Genomic DNA, 16,968 nt, shown 5'->3' with positions numbered 1-16,968 from the left:
TGGCAGTGCAGAGACGGTCTATGTGAACAGCTTTACCCCGGATGCCTGCATACTTAGATGTGCCTGTTTTAATTATCAACCATGTGAGTTGCTAAATGCTATAACATCATTAAATGGAACCATATTGTTACACTTAGGGGCACCAAGACCGCTTGTTTTTCAAATGAAAATGTATAATAAAAAATATTGCTGGTCGTGCAAAACATCCTCAGACCAAGTTACTCCCAATCCAAGGTTTTACTCTATATAGTGAGATGATGGAAGCCTAAAGAAATCCCTCCCTATAGTTATCCAAATACTTACTGATCATATCTCAGATAATTTGATGTTCACCAGAGCCCATCTGACCCAGAAACAATGAAACCCTTGGCTCCTTAAAAGTAGATGCCACACCTTAACCTGACTTAAAGTAATTTCAAAGACAATTAAAAATAAATAAATAACAACCATGTTATCCCTACTTACTCTGTTCAGCAGTTTTGCACAGAGCAGCTCTGATCCTCCTCGTTTCGGGTCCCTCACGGGCACTCCTGTACCCTTCCCTCTGATAAGTGCCCTCAGAGCTGCTGTTTTAGCCAATCAGGATCGAGAGTCCCCAGAGTCGAGGCTCTCGTGCACATCGCTGGAGGAAGATGGGGCTCAGGTAAGTATGGGGGGGTTGGCTGGGAGATCTGCTGCACACAGAAGTTTTTTTTTTTATCTTCATTCATAGAATGTATAATGGTAAAAAACCTTGAGCCTTTACAACCACTTGTATGTCTATTTTGGACATGCTCCACCCTATTACCCCTGAAACATCTACTGAATCCTGACTATCAAGGAAACAATTGGATGAGAAGCACTTCAGGAAATTTCAATGACCCATTATTGTAACAGCTGGCCAATTTTTTTCTTTTTTTTTTCTTTTTGTTCTTTGTATCACTGTTTCTCTTTCATTAACCACTTTCAGACCGGACCAATTTGCTGGTCAAAGACCAGACCACTTTTTGCGATTCGGCACTGCGTTGCTTTAACTGACAATTGCGCGGTCGTGCGACGTGGCTCCCAAACAAAATTGACGTCCTTTTTTTCCCACAAATAGAGCTTTCTTTTGGTGGTATTTGATCACCCCTGCGGTTTTTATTTTTTGCGCTATAAACAAAAATAGAGCGACAATTTTGAAAAAAACGCATTATTTTTTACTTTTTGTTATAATAAATATCCCCCAAAAATATATAAAAAAACATTTTTTTCCCTCAATTTAGGGCGATACGTATTCTTCTACATATTTTTGGTAAAAAAAATCGCAATAAGCGATTATTGATTGGTTTGCGCAAAAGTTATAGCGTTTACAAAATAGGGATAGTTTTATAGCATTTTTATTAATAATTTTTTATTATTTTTTTTTTTACTAGTAATGGCGGCGATCTGTGATTTTTATTGTGACTGCGACATTGTCGGGGACCCATCGGACATTTTTGACACATTTTTGGGACCATTGTCATTTATACAGTAATCACTGCTATATAAATGCAGTGATTCCTGTGTAAATGACACTGGCAGTGAAAGGGTTAACCAGTGGGTGGCAGTGTAGGGGTTAAGTGTTCCTAGGGGTGTGTTACTAACTATGGGGGGGTTGGGCTTTCATTTAGTGTACACTGATCTCTGCTCCAATCACATGGAGCAGAGATCAGCGTCACTAGTTGCTAGGCAGAATGGAAAAATGTTGTTTATACAGCATTTCCTCCATTCGGCCACTCCGTGAGACGATCGCGGGGATGCCCGCGGCGATCGAGTCCGCGGGTCCCGCGACCGGACTCACGGGGGTCCCGACCAGCGCGGGAGCGCGCCGCCGGCGGCGCGCTCCCGATGGCAGGGCGGCATCGAATATTGGACGTACATGTACGCCAATATGCCTGCCCGTGCCATTCTGTCGACGTACATCGTCGTGCGCTGGTCGGGAAGTGGTTAAGTAATATAGAATGTAAAACCTCTTGACTTATTTTCTCTATAGCAGCCATTCTCTACTCTAGGGTTCCTACAGAGGTTGCTAGGGGTTCCTTGATATGTGGCTGATTGGCCTCCCATTTGATGGGGTCTGCCTAGTTCCATAGCCAATGCTAATTGCCAAAATCAGCAACATGACACAAACATGGTTTTGCTGTGTGTAAGGATGGAATTCTGCACTCTATTGTAAGGTTGGTATTCTTCACACAAACCAAAAATGCATGGACCCTCAATAAATTGTTTTTATTTTTATTTTTACAGGTTCATTGGGATCTAAAAATTACTTTAGAAGTCCCTCTGAGTAAAAACATTGAGAAAGGATGCTCTATAGTCATGACCTCTGTATACAAGTAAACTTACTGTACATGGTACATGTCAGATTATATACAGCAGACAGTATATAACAACAAAAGGTTTCTACTTAAAACATTTATGTTCACAATGAGATTTGAAACTTCTTTTAACATTTTCTCCATCTATTTCCCCTTTAGTTTTTTTTTTAGTTTTTTTTTTTTTTGTGTGGTTATGAAAGGGAAGTGTGGTCAAATAAATATCCTGAATACTATTCAAGTCTCCATGTCAGCCAATTCCTTTTCACAGTTAGCTAGACATAGAAGACCTTAAAAAGCCATCATGAATATTTACTGCTCCATTTTTTTACGGATTCTCTACTTGATTTCTGCTTGTCCTTTTTGTCAATCTATGCTAAGACAGAACTGTCAGGTTCTGGAAAAGAAATATTTTGCACAGTTCATGGATCTGAAGTTTGACAGATGTGGGGGATTTGAGGAATTACATTTTTCCACTGCAGTCCATTGTGACCAGGTGGAAAATCTTCACGTGGTGCTGAAAGAAGCCCCACTGGAAACAGATTGGCTTTGCCTAACCAACTATCGTGGAGCGACCCTGGAAACTGGCATCTTCTCTCAATTCACAAGACTGAATGCTCTTTATATAGTAACAAAGGATGCTGAACTTAAACCTGGTTCCTTCAACGGTCTTAATCAACTAACCACTCTTTGGATCCAGGCAGAATTTAAAGCTACTAACATTACATTCCATAAGGATACGTTTTATGGATTAAATTCACTAAGAGAACTGAAAATATCTTTTATACAGCTATCAGCATTCAAAATTTCACTATTCAACCATCTTCATCTTTTGGACAATCTTATATTGGAAAATAACAACATCAGTTATCTATCTGATGTAACAGCATCACTAGGAGCATTCAAATACTTAAAAAAACTCTCTGTAATTAGTAATACGATTGAAGAGCTTAGAACAGCTGATTGTCTTACTTCACAAAATCCTACAAGTTATGGAGAGTTTGTAGATTTTAATATCAGCCACCTTGACCTGAGCAACAATCTATTAGCCATCACTCAACCTAAGTCTCTCTGCAACTTTCCACACCTGGAGCTTTTTACCTCTGGCAGATCTGGCATTGAAATGGAAGACCTCTATGAATCAGGTATCAAGACAATCAAAACAGTTTCATTACAAAACACTGGACTTGATATATTTCATATCTGTGCTAGCGCCTCCCATTTTAAAGTGGAGGAACTTCTTCTCATGTTTTCCTGGATATATAAAATTAACACTTCCAGGGGCTCCTGTAAAAACTTAAAGAAGTTAAATTTATCGGGCAATGACTTGGATAAGATTGGGGTAAAACAAATGCAAAAATTATATGATTTATTGGAACTGGATTTATCATATAATAACCTGGAAAGTTTAACATTTTGCAAAAACGAATCTGTGCCAGCTTTGAAGCTGGTTTATCTAAATGCATCTTTTAACTATTTACTTAGGCTACAGAAGGGACAGTTTGCATGCTTAAAAGAACTTAAGAGTTTATCCCTGGAGAGCAACAAAATTAATCACATCGACGACTATGCCTTTGAAGGTTTGGATCAATTAGAGCTTTTGAATCTTCAACATAACAACTTATTCAGAATTGGTGAATTCACATTTTCAAACTTGTTTATGGTAAGACATTTAAATTTATATGACAATTTGGTGAATACATTTCATTCTGATACATTTAGAAAGCTCTTTCTTAAAGATATAAAGGTGACCTATGATTATAATGTCGATTCCTATTGGTGGAAATTTATAGGAAGGTCGTTAATAAATATCTCAGTAAAGTCCAATATTTTTGACTTGAGAAAGGATGTTTTAGATGCATTTCCTTTTCTCGAGAGCTTACAAATAGATTCACCTGACATAGAACTCAGTTTTGTTGCATTCTTTCAAGCTAAAGAATTACATTTGAAAAACACTGTCCAATTTATAAATACCGATGCACAATGGAGCCCACTTGCCGGTTTTACAAAACTTGAAAAACTGTATTACTCTGGAAACCCACAGGATATTTCTAATAGTAGTGATATTATATACTCACTGAAAGATGTACCATCATTAAAGTTCCTTTATTTGCATGATACTGATAAACTCTTTAAATTTAATCAGATAAACGCCAATAAAATTTTTCAAAGACTATCAAATCTCAAAGTTTTACATTTAAAGAATGCTGGAATAGATTGCTTGGATTCCAAGGAGGTTTTTAGTGATTTACAGGAACTGGAATTTCTCTTTATTGAAAATCAGAACATGCTTGAGGTTGAGTCCATCGTATTTGATTCAATGCCCAACTTGAAGTACATTTATTTTTTACAGACAACTTTTCCCTGTAATTGTAAGTTCAAAGGATTTCTCTCATGGCTGGAATCTAACACACACGTGTCCGCTATTGACTTTTACCATCAGAAATGTCTCCTCAACCATGTCACCTTCGATTTTATATTTTTCTTAAATAACAATTGTCAGAGTGATTTGGATTTTATAATGTTCATAATGAGTTTTTTGTGCACACTGCTGTTTATGTGCTTATCTCTTTTTCATGAAAGTATCCGGTGGCATATTCTCTACATAGTCTACATGGTTAAATGCTGGCTGAACCACAGGCTCCAGCACAAAGACAAGTACGAATATGATGTTTTTGTGTCTTACAACGCAAACAATGAACTATGGGTCACAGAACAGCTTCTTCCCAACCTGGAGCAGAAGGGTCCTCCATTCTTCAAAGTGTGTATCCATAACAGGGATTTTGAGATTGGCAAAGACATTGTGGAGAACATTTTGGACAGTATCTACAACAGCAGATGGACGGTCTGTGTTATTACCCACAATTACTTGCAAAGTAATTGGTGTTCCCTCGAGATGAGGATGGCAACATACAAGCTACTAACAGAGAGTAAGGATTCTCTGATTCTGATATTCCTTTATAAGATCTCTAGAGAAGAGCTGCAGTATTACCATAGACTAACAAAGCTGTTGAATAAGAAGACCTATCTGGACTGGCCAGATCATGAGAATGAACAGGAGCTTTTTTGGGCAAGATTACGTAAAGTGATCGCTAAATCTGGAAGAAAGCTCAAATAAAATGTGTTCATTTTTAAATGCGAATTACTGTCAATTCCCCTAAAACAGGTTTATTTTTATTAAACGTGGACTTAGCCTTTAAAGTCTTCTTATACATAATAGGGAGTATATTCATAGTTTGGTGAAAGTGACAATTACCACAGGTGAATCCTTATTTATTTATTTTTTTATTACAGATATTTCTATAGCTCCAACAAGTTTTACATATTTTTCATTCACATCAGTCCCTACTCTCAAGGAGCTTACAATCAAAGGTCTCTAACTCGCATACAAGCTTGGGTAGTACACACGGTGGCCAAATAACCAACATGTCTTTGGTATGTGAGAGTAAACCAATACAAGTACAGGGAAACCCATGTTGGTAATGTACTTTTTGGGATTTGAACCAAAGACCTTAGAGTGTTAAGGCAGTAGTGCTAACCACTAAGGCACTCTGGTTGCAATTATTTTTTCTGCAGCAGGGGCGTATTTACAGGGATCACAGTGGTTGCCATTGCAACCTGGTACCATGCTCCAGGGTGCTTGTGTGGCCCTCCTGTATGCGTGGATATGTGGAACCAATCCCTCCATGTAGCCACTGAATGCCCGCTTCTCCTCTCCCTCCCGCAGATATTCAGCGGCTGCAGGAGAGAAATGGGGGGCATTGGTTCCTCCACTTGCCACTTCTGCTGCTCCCTATGCTTGTCCTTCTGCCTTGGACCCCTATGTGCTTCACTGCTCCAAACCACCCACCCCCCCACCCGCAGCGCTGCCGGGTTTCCTCCTTCTGCTGGCTGCTGTAGAGGATTTAGACCCCTGTTTAGACCCCAGATATTTCACCAAAGCCCCCCAAAGTGGAACTACCTGGGTGGCAACCAGGGTGGCAAAGGTCGGACTTGCAACTGGGCTCTGATGTTTCACCACTGTTTAACCACTTCAATACAGGGCACTTAAACACCTTCCTGCCCAGACCAATTTTGAGCTTTCAGCGCTGTCGCACTTTGAATGACAATTGCGCGGTCATGCTACACTGTACCCAAATGAAATTTTTATCATTTTTTTCCCACAAATAGAGCTTTCTTTTGGTGGTATTTGATCACCTCTACGGTTTTTATTTTTTGCGCTACAAATAAAAAAATACCGAAAATTTTGAAAAAAAAAATGTTTTTTTTTTGTTTCAGTTTCAAAACTTTGTAAATAAGTACGTTTTCTCCTTCACTGATGGGCACTGATGGGGCTACACTGATGGGCACTGATAAGGCGGCACTGATGGGCACCAATGTGGCACCAATGAAGTGGCACTGATAGGCGGCACTGATGGGCGACACGGATGGGCGACACGGATGGGCGACACGGACGGACACTGATAGGTGGCACAAATTGGCACTGATAGCTGGCACGGATGGGCGGCACAGATGGGCATGGATAGGCGGCACATGTGGGCATGGATAGGTGGCACAGGTAGGCACTCATAGGCGGCACAGGTGGGCACTCATAGGCGGCACAGGTGGGCACTCAGGTGGCACAGGTGGGCACTCAGGCAGCACAGGTGGGCACTCATAGGCGGCACAGGTGGGCACTCATAGGCGGCATCGGTGTTATACTATAGTAATGGATGCCAATTAGTGCCAAACAATAATGCATGCCAATCAGTGATGCCCATTGTGGGCACTGATTGGCATACATTATGGGCACTGATTGGCACCCATTGTGCTGACTGGCATCCCTGGTGGTCTAGGGAGGATTATGACCTTTATTACCTTTTCCCTGGTGGTCTGGTGGCATCCCTGGTGGTCCAGTGTGGGCATCCTCGGGGGGGCTGTGCTGATAATCGATCAGCACAGACCCCCCCTGTCAGAGGAGCAGCCGATAGACAGACGCGAGTGAGGGAAAGCCGATCACCGGCTCTTCCCATTTACACTGTGATCAGCCGTGATTGGACACGGCTGATCACATGGTAAAGAGTCTCCGTCGGAGACTCTTTACCGAGATCATAGTTGCCGGGTGTCAGACTGACACCCCGCAACAACGATCGCCGCGATGCGCGCCCCCGGGGGCGCGCAGCGGCTCATAATCCTGATCACGTCATATGACGTCCTGTCAGGATTATGAAACCACTTTGCCGCGGTCAATTGCCTATAGGGCGGGCGGAAAGTGGTTAAGGACTCCGACATGGCAAGAAGGTAGCCCACTGTAAGATCATAATAAAGGGTCCCACGATGGAAGTAAATGGCCCTGGGATCAGTGGGAAGGACCAGTGGGACCTTTTATGGTTTCTTGCACCGGGGACCTCAAGATCCTAGTTACACCTCTGGTCTGCAGCGAGTGCTTAGTGAATGCTATATTCTGCTTTGTAAATATGCCTCTAAATGTTGATAAAGGTTCATATAAATGACTTGTGTAGAACTTTGCGTCATGTCTTCTCTGTTCCAGTAACTAGAGGTAAGCCAGTTGAAATAGGGACAAAGAATATTTCAGTAACGTAGTGTATATTCTAGCTTCATGCACCACTTCCTCCATCCTCACTGTCAATTGTGGCTACATTTTTTGTATATAGAAATTAATATTTGTCTTCTAATTTTTTCTTTCTTCTGGGGGTATCCTGCCCAGAGCTAGGATGAAGAGTTATTTTACCTTTAATATTGTATTCTTATTTTGTTGCTCACATTTTCCCCTCATTGTGATAATAAAGCTTTTTGAAAGTCATTACATGAGTTGATGATCTTCATTCTATTTGTATATATATATATATATATATATATATATATATATATATATATATATATATATATATATATATATATATATATATATATATATATATATATAATCACATAGATTTGTTGTGCAAATTGTTATTACTGTATTTTTAGAAAATGTCAGATTGTCTATTTTTTGTGTGTGGATTAGAGCTATTCCTATCACTTTACACAGGACAAAACTCAAGTATCAATTGTTTTGTGTACTACAATCCAATAGCTTGGCTCCTTCTTCAACTGGAGCAGCAGATGCTTTGTAACACTTTGAATGAAAGCATAAAAGAGGAAGAACCGAGTAGCAGTGTCTTCAACAAAGAAATGGTGAAATATGGAGTATCGTACCATGTCTTGAAAAAGAAAAAGAAATACACAGCCACATCCCAACATTAACAAGAACATGACAAAAAAAGAGGAGGAAATAAATAGGGGATTTTCTAGGCTGTGTAATTAGGAGTGAGGAAACACAATAACGTCTAAAACAGAAACTTTAGAAAACACCCCTCACATCTACCTAAAGTCCACATTGACCGATGCCCATAGAAAGACTTGTGGGGAAGAGAATACAATCTGAACACGTATATTACCACCAGACATTCCACACAGGCCCTTCAGCAATCTACCATTTTAATATCTTGACTAGGGATGAGCTTCGTGTTCGGGTCGAACATATGTTCGACTCGAACATCGGCTGTTCGACCGTTCGGCGAATTCCGAACGTTATGGGCCGTTCGCGCCAAATTCGTGTGGCGCTCACGGCCCACAATGCACTGCGATGACGCAGTGCATTGCTGGCTCATGATTGGCCAAGCATGCACTGTGACCCCGCATGCTTGGCCAATCACAGCGCCGGCAGCGAGGAGAGCCATGATTGGCCACAGGCAGGATGCCTGTGGCCAATCATAGCTCAGGCTGTGTAGTACACGCCCCACACTATATAAGGCCGCCAGCGGGGCGGCCTTGTGTAGTGTGTTGGCGTCTGAAGCAGTTAGTGAGTGTTCTGTGTACCTTCAACACAGTATACACCGATCGTTATAGGACGATTTTTCGTTCTTGCTCTTCTGTAGTGGTTGAAATCTGCGTGCCCTGACCGCAGTATACACCGCTATATTCACCTATATAGCTAGCGATATATCTATCTTTTATAATAGAGCTTGCAGTCAGCGGTAGGAGCTTGTGAGTGCTGTCTGCGTGCTCTGAACCCAGTATACACCGCTATATCCACCTATATAGCAAACTATCTTGCTCGTTTTAAATAGAGCTTGCAGTCAGCGGTAGGAGCTTGTGCGTGCTGTCTGCGTGCTCTGAACCCAGTATACACAGCTATATCCACCTATATAGCAAACTATCTTGCTTGTTTTAAATAGAGCTTGCAGTCAGCGGTAGGAGCTTGTGCGTGCTGTCTGCGTGCTCTGAACCCAGTATACACCGCTATATCCACCTACATAGCTCTTCTCTATTTGAGCCATCTGCCATCTGCAGGAGTTAGTGGAAGTTGTGTGTGCCTCCAGCACAATATACACTACCCAATTGCTGTTTTTCCCAACTCCCTTCAGGCCATTACCATGTCTGGAAGGCCAGCAAGGAGAGGCAAACAGGCGCGAGCCGATAAAAGAGGGCAAGCAGGCTCTGTGTCTAGAGACCACAGTGCTGGTCGTGGACGCGGTGCATCGTCATCATCAGCACGTGGCCATGGGACAAGCTTGTCCTTATTTTTGGCAGCTGGACATGTTGAGCTGCATCATGCCAACGACTTGGTAGAGTGGATGACCAAGCCCTCTTCATCCTCCTCATCCTCTCTCACCCAGTCTCAGGGTACTAGCAAAGCAGCTGCCAACGCATCATCTTCCCTCCTCTCAATGTCATCATCCGTGACTCCTTCCCTAGACCCACCACGTCCTCCTGAGGAGTCTCCTGAACTCTTTGAGCACAGTGTTGGGTACATGCTCCAGGAGGATGCCCAGTGTTTTGTAGGCTCTGATGATGATACTCAGCTAGAGGAAGGCAGTAGCGTGAATGCAGAGAGAGGGGATGCTCAAGAAGGACAGCAATCTGGCAGTCATGTTCCACAAGCTGCAGCATACTGCCAGGTTTGCTACAGCGATGAAGAGGGAGGGGATGATGAGGGCACTGACTCCACGTGGGTGCCTGGTAGGAGAGAGGAGGAGGAGGAGGAGGCACATGTCCAACGAGGCAGGATGCCCTCCGGGGGCCAGCTTAGGGGCAGCACACCGACTGAATTACACCGCAGAGCTCCGCCTGTGCAGGGCGCTGCCTCTGCGTGTTATTCTAAAAGTTCTTTGGTGTGGGCCTTTTTTGAGACGAGTGCATCAGATCGCACCGCTGCTATTTGCAACATATGTCTCAAGCGTATCTCGCGTGGCCAAAACATCAGCCGCTTGGGCACCACATGCTTGACCAGATATATGTTGACCTGCCATGCAGCTCGTTGGCAAGCGTACCTCAAAGACCCACACCAAAGAACAAAGCGGACCTCTCCTTGCTCCTCATCAGCTGGGATCTCCAACCCCACTAGACCTTCAGTCCTCTCTGAAACCTGCTCTGAGAGGAATGAAGGTGTAGAATTAGGTGTGTCACAGCCAAGTGCCTCCGGGCACTCTGCTAGCAGTACACCCACGTCCGATTATAGCAGGCAAATGTCCCTGCCCCAGCTGCGAAAGAAGTTCACTCCCAGCCATCCACATGCCCAGCGGTTGAATGCTAGCTTGGTTAAATTGCTACCACTTCAACTGCTGCCTTTTCAGTTGGTAGACTCGGCCCCCTTCCATGAGTTTGTACAATGTGCGGTTCCTCAGTGGCAGGTCCCCAAACGCCACTTTTTCTCATGGAAGGCGATTCCGGCTCTCTACCGGCATGTGGAAGGCAATGTCCTTGCCTCGCTGGACAGGGTGCATATTACCGCTGACTCATGGTCCAGCAGGCATGGACAGGGACGTTACCTGTCTTTCACGGCCCATTGGGTCACTTTTCTGGCAGCTGGGAAGGATGCAGGACAAGGTGCAGTAGTGTTGGAGGTTGTTGCGCCACCACGCCTCCAAAATGCTACTATTGGTTGGGACACACCTCTCTCCTCCACCCCCTCCTCTTCTTCTTCCTCCATGGCCTCTTCCAGTGATCTGTCCTCGGAACCAGCGGTGCTCCGTAGGCGTTCCAGGGGCTACGCAAGTACGCAGGCAAAACAATGCCATGCTGTGCTTGCGCTGGTTTGTTTGGGGGACAGGAGCCACACTGGGGCAGATGTTTTGTCAGCTCCGCAGGGGCAGGCCAAGAGGTGGTTGACGCCATGCCAGCTTAAGCCAGGAATGGTGGTTTGTGACAATGGCACCAACCTCCTCTCCGCCCTCCGACAGGGACAACTTTGAGGGCTTACAATGTTGTGGCAAAACCAACACCTTGTTCCGCCATTTCTGCAGAGCATATAGGGCAGGCCCCTACTTTCAAACATCCAATTTACAAACATCTCCTACTTGCAAACGGAAGGAGACAACAGCAAGTGAGATGAAAAAAGATGGACGACAAAACAAATTATACAGGGGTGATAACCCTTCCCTATGTTTTCCAAAAAGCTTAAAAATAGTTTTTTTGACTGGAGCTACACTTTAAAAATGTACCAGTTGAAAATTACAAACAGATTCAACTTAACACAACAAACCTACACAGTCCCTGTCTTGTTTGCACCGCCTGTATACTGCTGTTGTGAGTATATAGGGCCTGGGGGCCACACGCATTTCCTTTTTTTAATATGGGTACGGGGTTCCCCTTAATATGCGTACAAGACCTAAAGGGGCTGGTAATGGGCAGGGAGGGCTACCCATGCCATTTTTCTCAATGATTTTCAACCATATTGCAGGAACCAGATATAACATTAAAACCGCAAGCAGTTTTAAATGGTGTTATTTCCGTTTAATGTCATTTTGTGCAGGGACTGTTCTAAACACGGGAAACACGTGGCACTTCACAGGCATACTACAGACACCCCCCAGGCACCATATTTAAAGGAATATTTCACTTTTTTTTTCACTTTAATCGTCATTAAAATCAGTGCTCCCGCCAAAACGGCCATTTTGAAAAACATTTTAGGCATTGACCCATGTCCCCTGGGGCAGGAGCCAGGTCCCCAAACCTTTTTTAGGACAGTATCTTGCATATTAGCCGTTAAAATTAGCACTTTTCATTTCGAACGTTCGAGTCCCATAGACTTCAATGGGGTTCTAAAGTTCGTTCGAATTTGGGGTCCGTTTGAAAGTTCTGGTGCGAACCGAACCGGGGGGTGTTCAGCTCATCCCTACTCTTCTGCCTCTTCATTTGGTTTGATCGCTGCCCGCTTGTTACCGGTCTGGCCTGCACCTTGACTACCCTCCTGCTTTTGTTTGGTACCTGCGCTGCCCGCTAGTGTTGACCTGGCCTGTCTGACTCAGCCAATGTTCCTGCCAGGTTCCAGTGCACCTCCTTGCCGCCTGCAGATCCAGTGTTCCTGCTGCACTACAGAACACCTCCGTGCTACCTGTTGCTCCGGCTGTACTACAGAACTCCTCCCAGCTGTCTGCAGTGTTCCAGTCATCAGTTCCAGCTCGCTGTTCCTGCCAGCCTTTCTTCAGCTTCTTCAGAGGTCTGGACTAGCCCCACACCTGCCATCTGTTAGGCACTTGTGCCCCTCTGAACTCTTGAGTCCTTGTCTCCACTACCAGGGGTTCTTGAGCCAGAAGCTTACGAGAGGCTGCTCCCTGCATTCTGGGTTCCAACACCAGGTATGTGACAACCTATCAGTAGGTGATCTTTTCTTGCAATCGCTGCAAGATACACATCTCATCATAACTCCTTGCAATTGCTGCAAGAAACACGCATCTCAACATATACCCATTTTGCAAACACTGCAAACATGCATCTCAACATATAGAGCATCAGTCAGGTGCATAGTTCACCGGTTTTCTATAACATAATTCTGCCTGCACCCTTTCACTTTTACATTATTTCACATACATCATTGGACGTGCTCTCCAGGCATTAGTTCTGTCACCTATGTCTATACATGACACTCTGTTTTCGAAGGGCGACCCCCTCGTTTTGCAGACAAGGTCACTTAACAGGAGACTTGCTGGCAGTGCAAGTGTTAGAAAGCCAAGCATATGTCACCCACTACAGACTGCAACATTCCTACATAGGCCATACCAGACTTCTACTTCTCGCCCCAGTACGCCCTGGGATTCTGGTTTTCGGGTTTGTGCTCGCCACAAACATATACCCGAGCTATCTGTGATCTGGGCAGTCACCTCCTGGCCCATCTCGGTTGCCTTGCACTCTTCTGAGTTTTCAAAATTTCCACTCTACATAGTTCTGCACAACAGAACACTGTCAGCTCTTATCATATATAAAGGGGAAGGGGGAAGGGGAATGCAGAAGGGGATTTTTCAACGGTGCAGCTTATAAGAGAATAATAGCAAGAATATAAAAATTCATAAAGGTTTTATTTCAATATATTAAAAATAGATTGTATAAACATTAATGACAGATACAAAGAATATACAGGAAATACATAGCTATTGGGTTTTGGGGATCCTGAAATTATTTGTTGATAAAATGATCGCACTTCTTCCCGACATGTTTCGCAATGTGCTTCTTCAGGGGAATGTGCAACTAACAATAACATAAGGAGAGAAATAGTTTATTTAAAAAAAACAAAAAACATCAACACACAATGTCATGCACTATAAGATATATTCAAAAATACTTTACAAGATTGTTTTATTACATGATTATCTATAATCTCAATATGCTTGGTCCAATAAGGCGATGCTTACCCAAGGTCAAAAAGATACACCGCAACCCCGGAGCCGGCAAAAGTTGGAATATAGTTGTGTAAGCCAGGCAAGTAAGATCAAAAAACCCCCCCAGCTCAAATGGATTTTCACTTTAAAAGCCACCCAGTATCCAGGGTTCAATGAAAACATCAGTTATAGATCTTTTCTATAGCTCAGCTCCTCCACCCGCTCTGTGGATCTCCTTGCCTCCTTTGTGGACCCCCGTGTGGGTTGGGTCCAAGAGGAGAGAGAGAACTTCATCTTTCCCCCCCCCCCACCTCCCCCTTTCTTTCCCTCTCCTTTCCTCCCCCTTTTTTTTTTTTTTTTTCCAATTATTATATAATTGTTATATTTGATACATTATTGTATAAAGTCATTTGTCGTTAATTAAAAAAATTTTTTGAGTGTGTATAATTTAGTTATGCTTTGCTGTTTCATATTGCTCGGTCCAAAAATGGGATTCATGGCGAGCACATATAGGGATCTCTGTTGCTCTCTATGACTCTCATTCAGATACAGGCGTTATATATCTTCCCCGCACCGCACTCCGGAATCGGACTACATTGTGGTGCTGGGGTGGATCTTTTTTTCCCCCTAGCGCTAGTATGTGAGGACACATGGACACCCAAGGGCGCCCCGGGATTAGCTTATCCGCGGGGCGCCCGATTTTGGGTGGGTATGTACATGTATTTCCCTACGGGATAGAAGCCCAGAGGACCGCCGACTAGCCTGCTTCTGTGACGACTTTTTTCTTTTTTCTTTCCCCGCCCCCCTCTGGGGCGGAGAGCTCGCACAGCCCTGTCTCCGCAGCTAGCCATCATTGGCAACCACCTATGCTGATTCTGTTTATCAGCACTGCGGAATTATGGGGATTGTAGTCTGGACGTCGGAACGACGGGCTTCGCGCATGCGCATTGCCTTCTCCTGGATGTCCGCATTGAGCCGGTGACGTCAGACGCCGGTTCGATGGATGGAGGATTTATAAGCAGCGCAGTCTATGGACATTTAGATTACAGGCACGGTACAGGCATCACTGCGACGCTGGATCTCTGCTCCCTGGTAAATTGGATACATTTGTTTTCCACTCTGTAGCAGTTTATACTTTTTTCTCAATATTTTTATTTATATCTTTTCCATTTGCCTTTAGGTCTAGCAGATAATGAGGGGCAGCCAAGCGCTGCACTCACTAGCTTTTAAAAGAGCAGTGTATCGAATTGGCTAACTTGTTGTGGTGATTTGCTTTACATTCATTGCATCTATATTGCTACATGGTTACACCATTTCATCCTCTTTTACTTTCAAAGGTAAAAGCATTTATTTTCTTTTTAGCCATTTTTAAATTAGGCTCTAACTGACAACTAATGTTTAATGCCTGTTTAATATATCCATACTTGTCACCTAATATTAATTATCCTAATTAAAATTTTATATATCTCTCTTTGATATGGAGGCTTTCGCCCCAATTCCCTCACATAATTGAGGGCATTATAACGATTATTATTTAGTCCAATTTAACTATGTTTTTGTCATTTCTTATTATTTTATATTTTTACTTTTATTTTTGTAGCGCTTGCTTACCTCCATCTGTGTCCTCCATTGAGCTGGGGGGGTTTTTTGATCTTACTTGCCTGGCTTAAACAACTATATTCCAAATTTTGCCGGCTCCGGGGTTGCGGTGTATCTTTTTGACCTTGGGTAAGCATCGCCTTATTGGACCAAGCATATTGAGATTATAGATAATCATGTAATAAAACAATCTTGTAAAGTATTTTTGAATATATCTTATAGTGCATGACATTGTGTGTTGATGTTTTTTGTTTTTTTTAAATAAACTATTTCTCTCCTTATGTTATTGTTAGTTGCACATTCCCCTGAAGAAGCACATTGCGAAACATGTCGGGAAGAAGTGCGATCATTTTATCAAAAAATAATTTCAGGATCCCCAAAACCCAATAGCTATGTATTTCCTGTATATTCTTTGTATCTGTCATTAATGTTTATACAATCTATTTTTAATATATTGAAAAAAAACCTTTATGAATTTTTATATTCTTGCTATTATTCTCTTATAAGCTGCACCGTTGAAAAATCCCCTTCTGCATTCCCCTTCCCCCTTCCCCTTTATATATGATATTTTTTGAATTATTAGGGGATGAGGTGCCTATAGTATGAATGTGTCACTGGGCAGTTTGGACCAAATAATTTCTACTGTCAGCTCTTGTCTACGCCTATCATTCCTTTTCCTGTACTTCTCCCTTTTTCCTCCTCTCCGAGTTTTCATGTTTACCACTCAGTTCTCTAACCTATGGCTATGACTCTTCTTAAACATGAGCACCCTGCCCCCTTGTTGTCTTCTAGCTGCCGCCATGCCACAGGCTGGCAGCGAGGACTCCACACCTGCTCCTCTGTCACCCTCCGCAGGTGCAGAGTGCGGCAGCGTACACCCCCTCAGGGGATGGACCATCCGCAAACTAATTTCTAAACTGAGACGCAGGTATATTCCCTTTCCCGCTATGGCCAGTAAGGCAGAGCTTTTCAGGCTCCTCTTCTTTTCTTCCCACCTCCAGCGGCAGCAGGATCCAGCACCCAGCAGGCATCCCTGCAATCCACCTCCGGGGGCATTTCCCAGCTGCATTCTTTGGTCTCCTCTTTAACCGCAAGAGTTTCGGACGTCCAGATCAGAGTCACACTTTTGGTAGTTCGCCCACCCACGGTCCGCCCTGACCCAGTCATGGTCCTGATGACATCTTCTCCTTCTGCAGGTATGCCAGGCCCTACACCTGTCATCCTCCCCGCTCATCGTGTCCCAGCCAGCATCAGGAAGGATATATAGGAGGACAAAAATGTTAATTTGGCATCCCTGCTCATCTCAGCTCATGACTTGACAACAAATCATACGCCTGGGGGGACATCTCAATGGTTGTCAAGTCGAAAAAGAGCCCTGGCTCACTCGTAAGCTGTCAGCCACTGAGTTTGCCCTG

The 16,968-nt window shown here is 43.5% G+C and overlaps 1 protein-coding gene across 1 annotated transcript; it reads left to right on the top strand.

The window, feature by feature from the left end:
* Positions 1–2,599: 2,599 nt before the first annotated feature.
* Positions 2,600–6,155, top strand: LOC143964142 (toll-like receptor 12). Its single transcript, XM_077473837.1, has one exon. It carries the CDS (start codon positions 2,620–2,622, stop codon positions 5,431–5,433), a length of 2,814 nt encoding a protein of 937 aa, XP_077329963.1. The 5' UTR covers positions 2,600–2,619; the 3' UTR covers positions 5,434–6,155.
* The last annotated feature ends 10,813 nt before the right edge of the window (positions 6,156–16,968 follow it).

This window comes from Lithobates pipiens, unplaced genomic scaffold (genome assembly GCF_037356315.1).
Source record: "Lithobates pipiens isolate NorthernLeopardFrog02 unplaced genomic scaffold, aLitPip1_a1.2 Scaffold_8, whole genome shotgun sequence".
In the NCBI taxonomy this organism is placed as follows: Eukaryota; Metazoa; Chordata; class Amphibia; order Anura; family Ranidae; genus Lithobates; species Lithobates pipiens.
Note: the sequence above shows the minus strand (reverse complement) of the source record. Positions and strands in the feature narration are given on the sequence as shown.

Bases quoted from the DNA above. Each gene is read 5' to 3' on its own strand.
- LOC143964142 (XM_077473837.1), top strand. From the start codon at position 2,620: ATGAATATTTACTGCTCCATTTTTTTACGGATTCTCTACTTGATTTCT.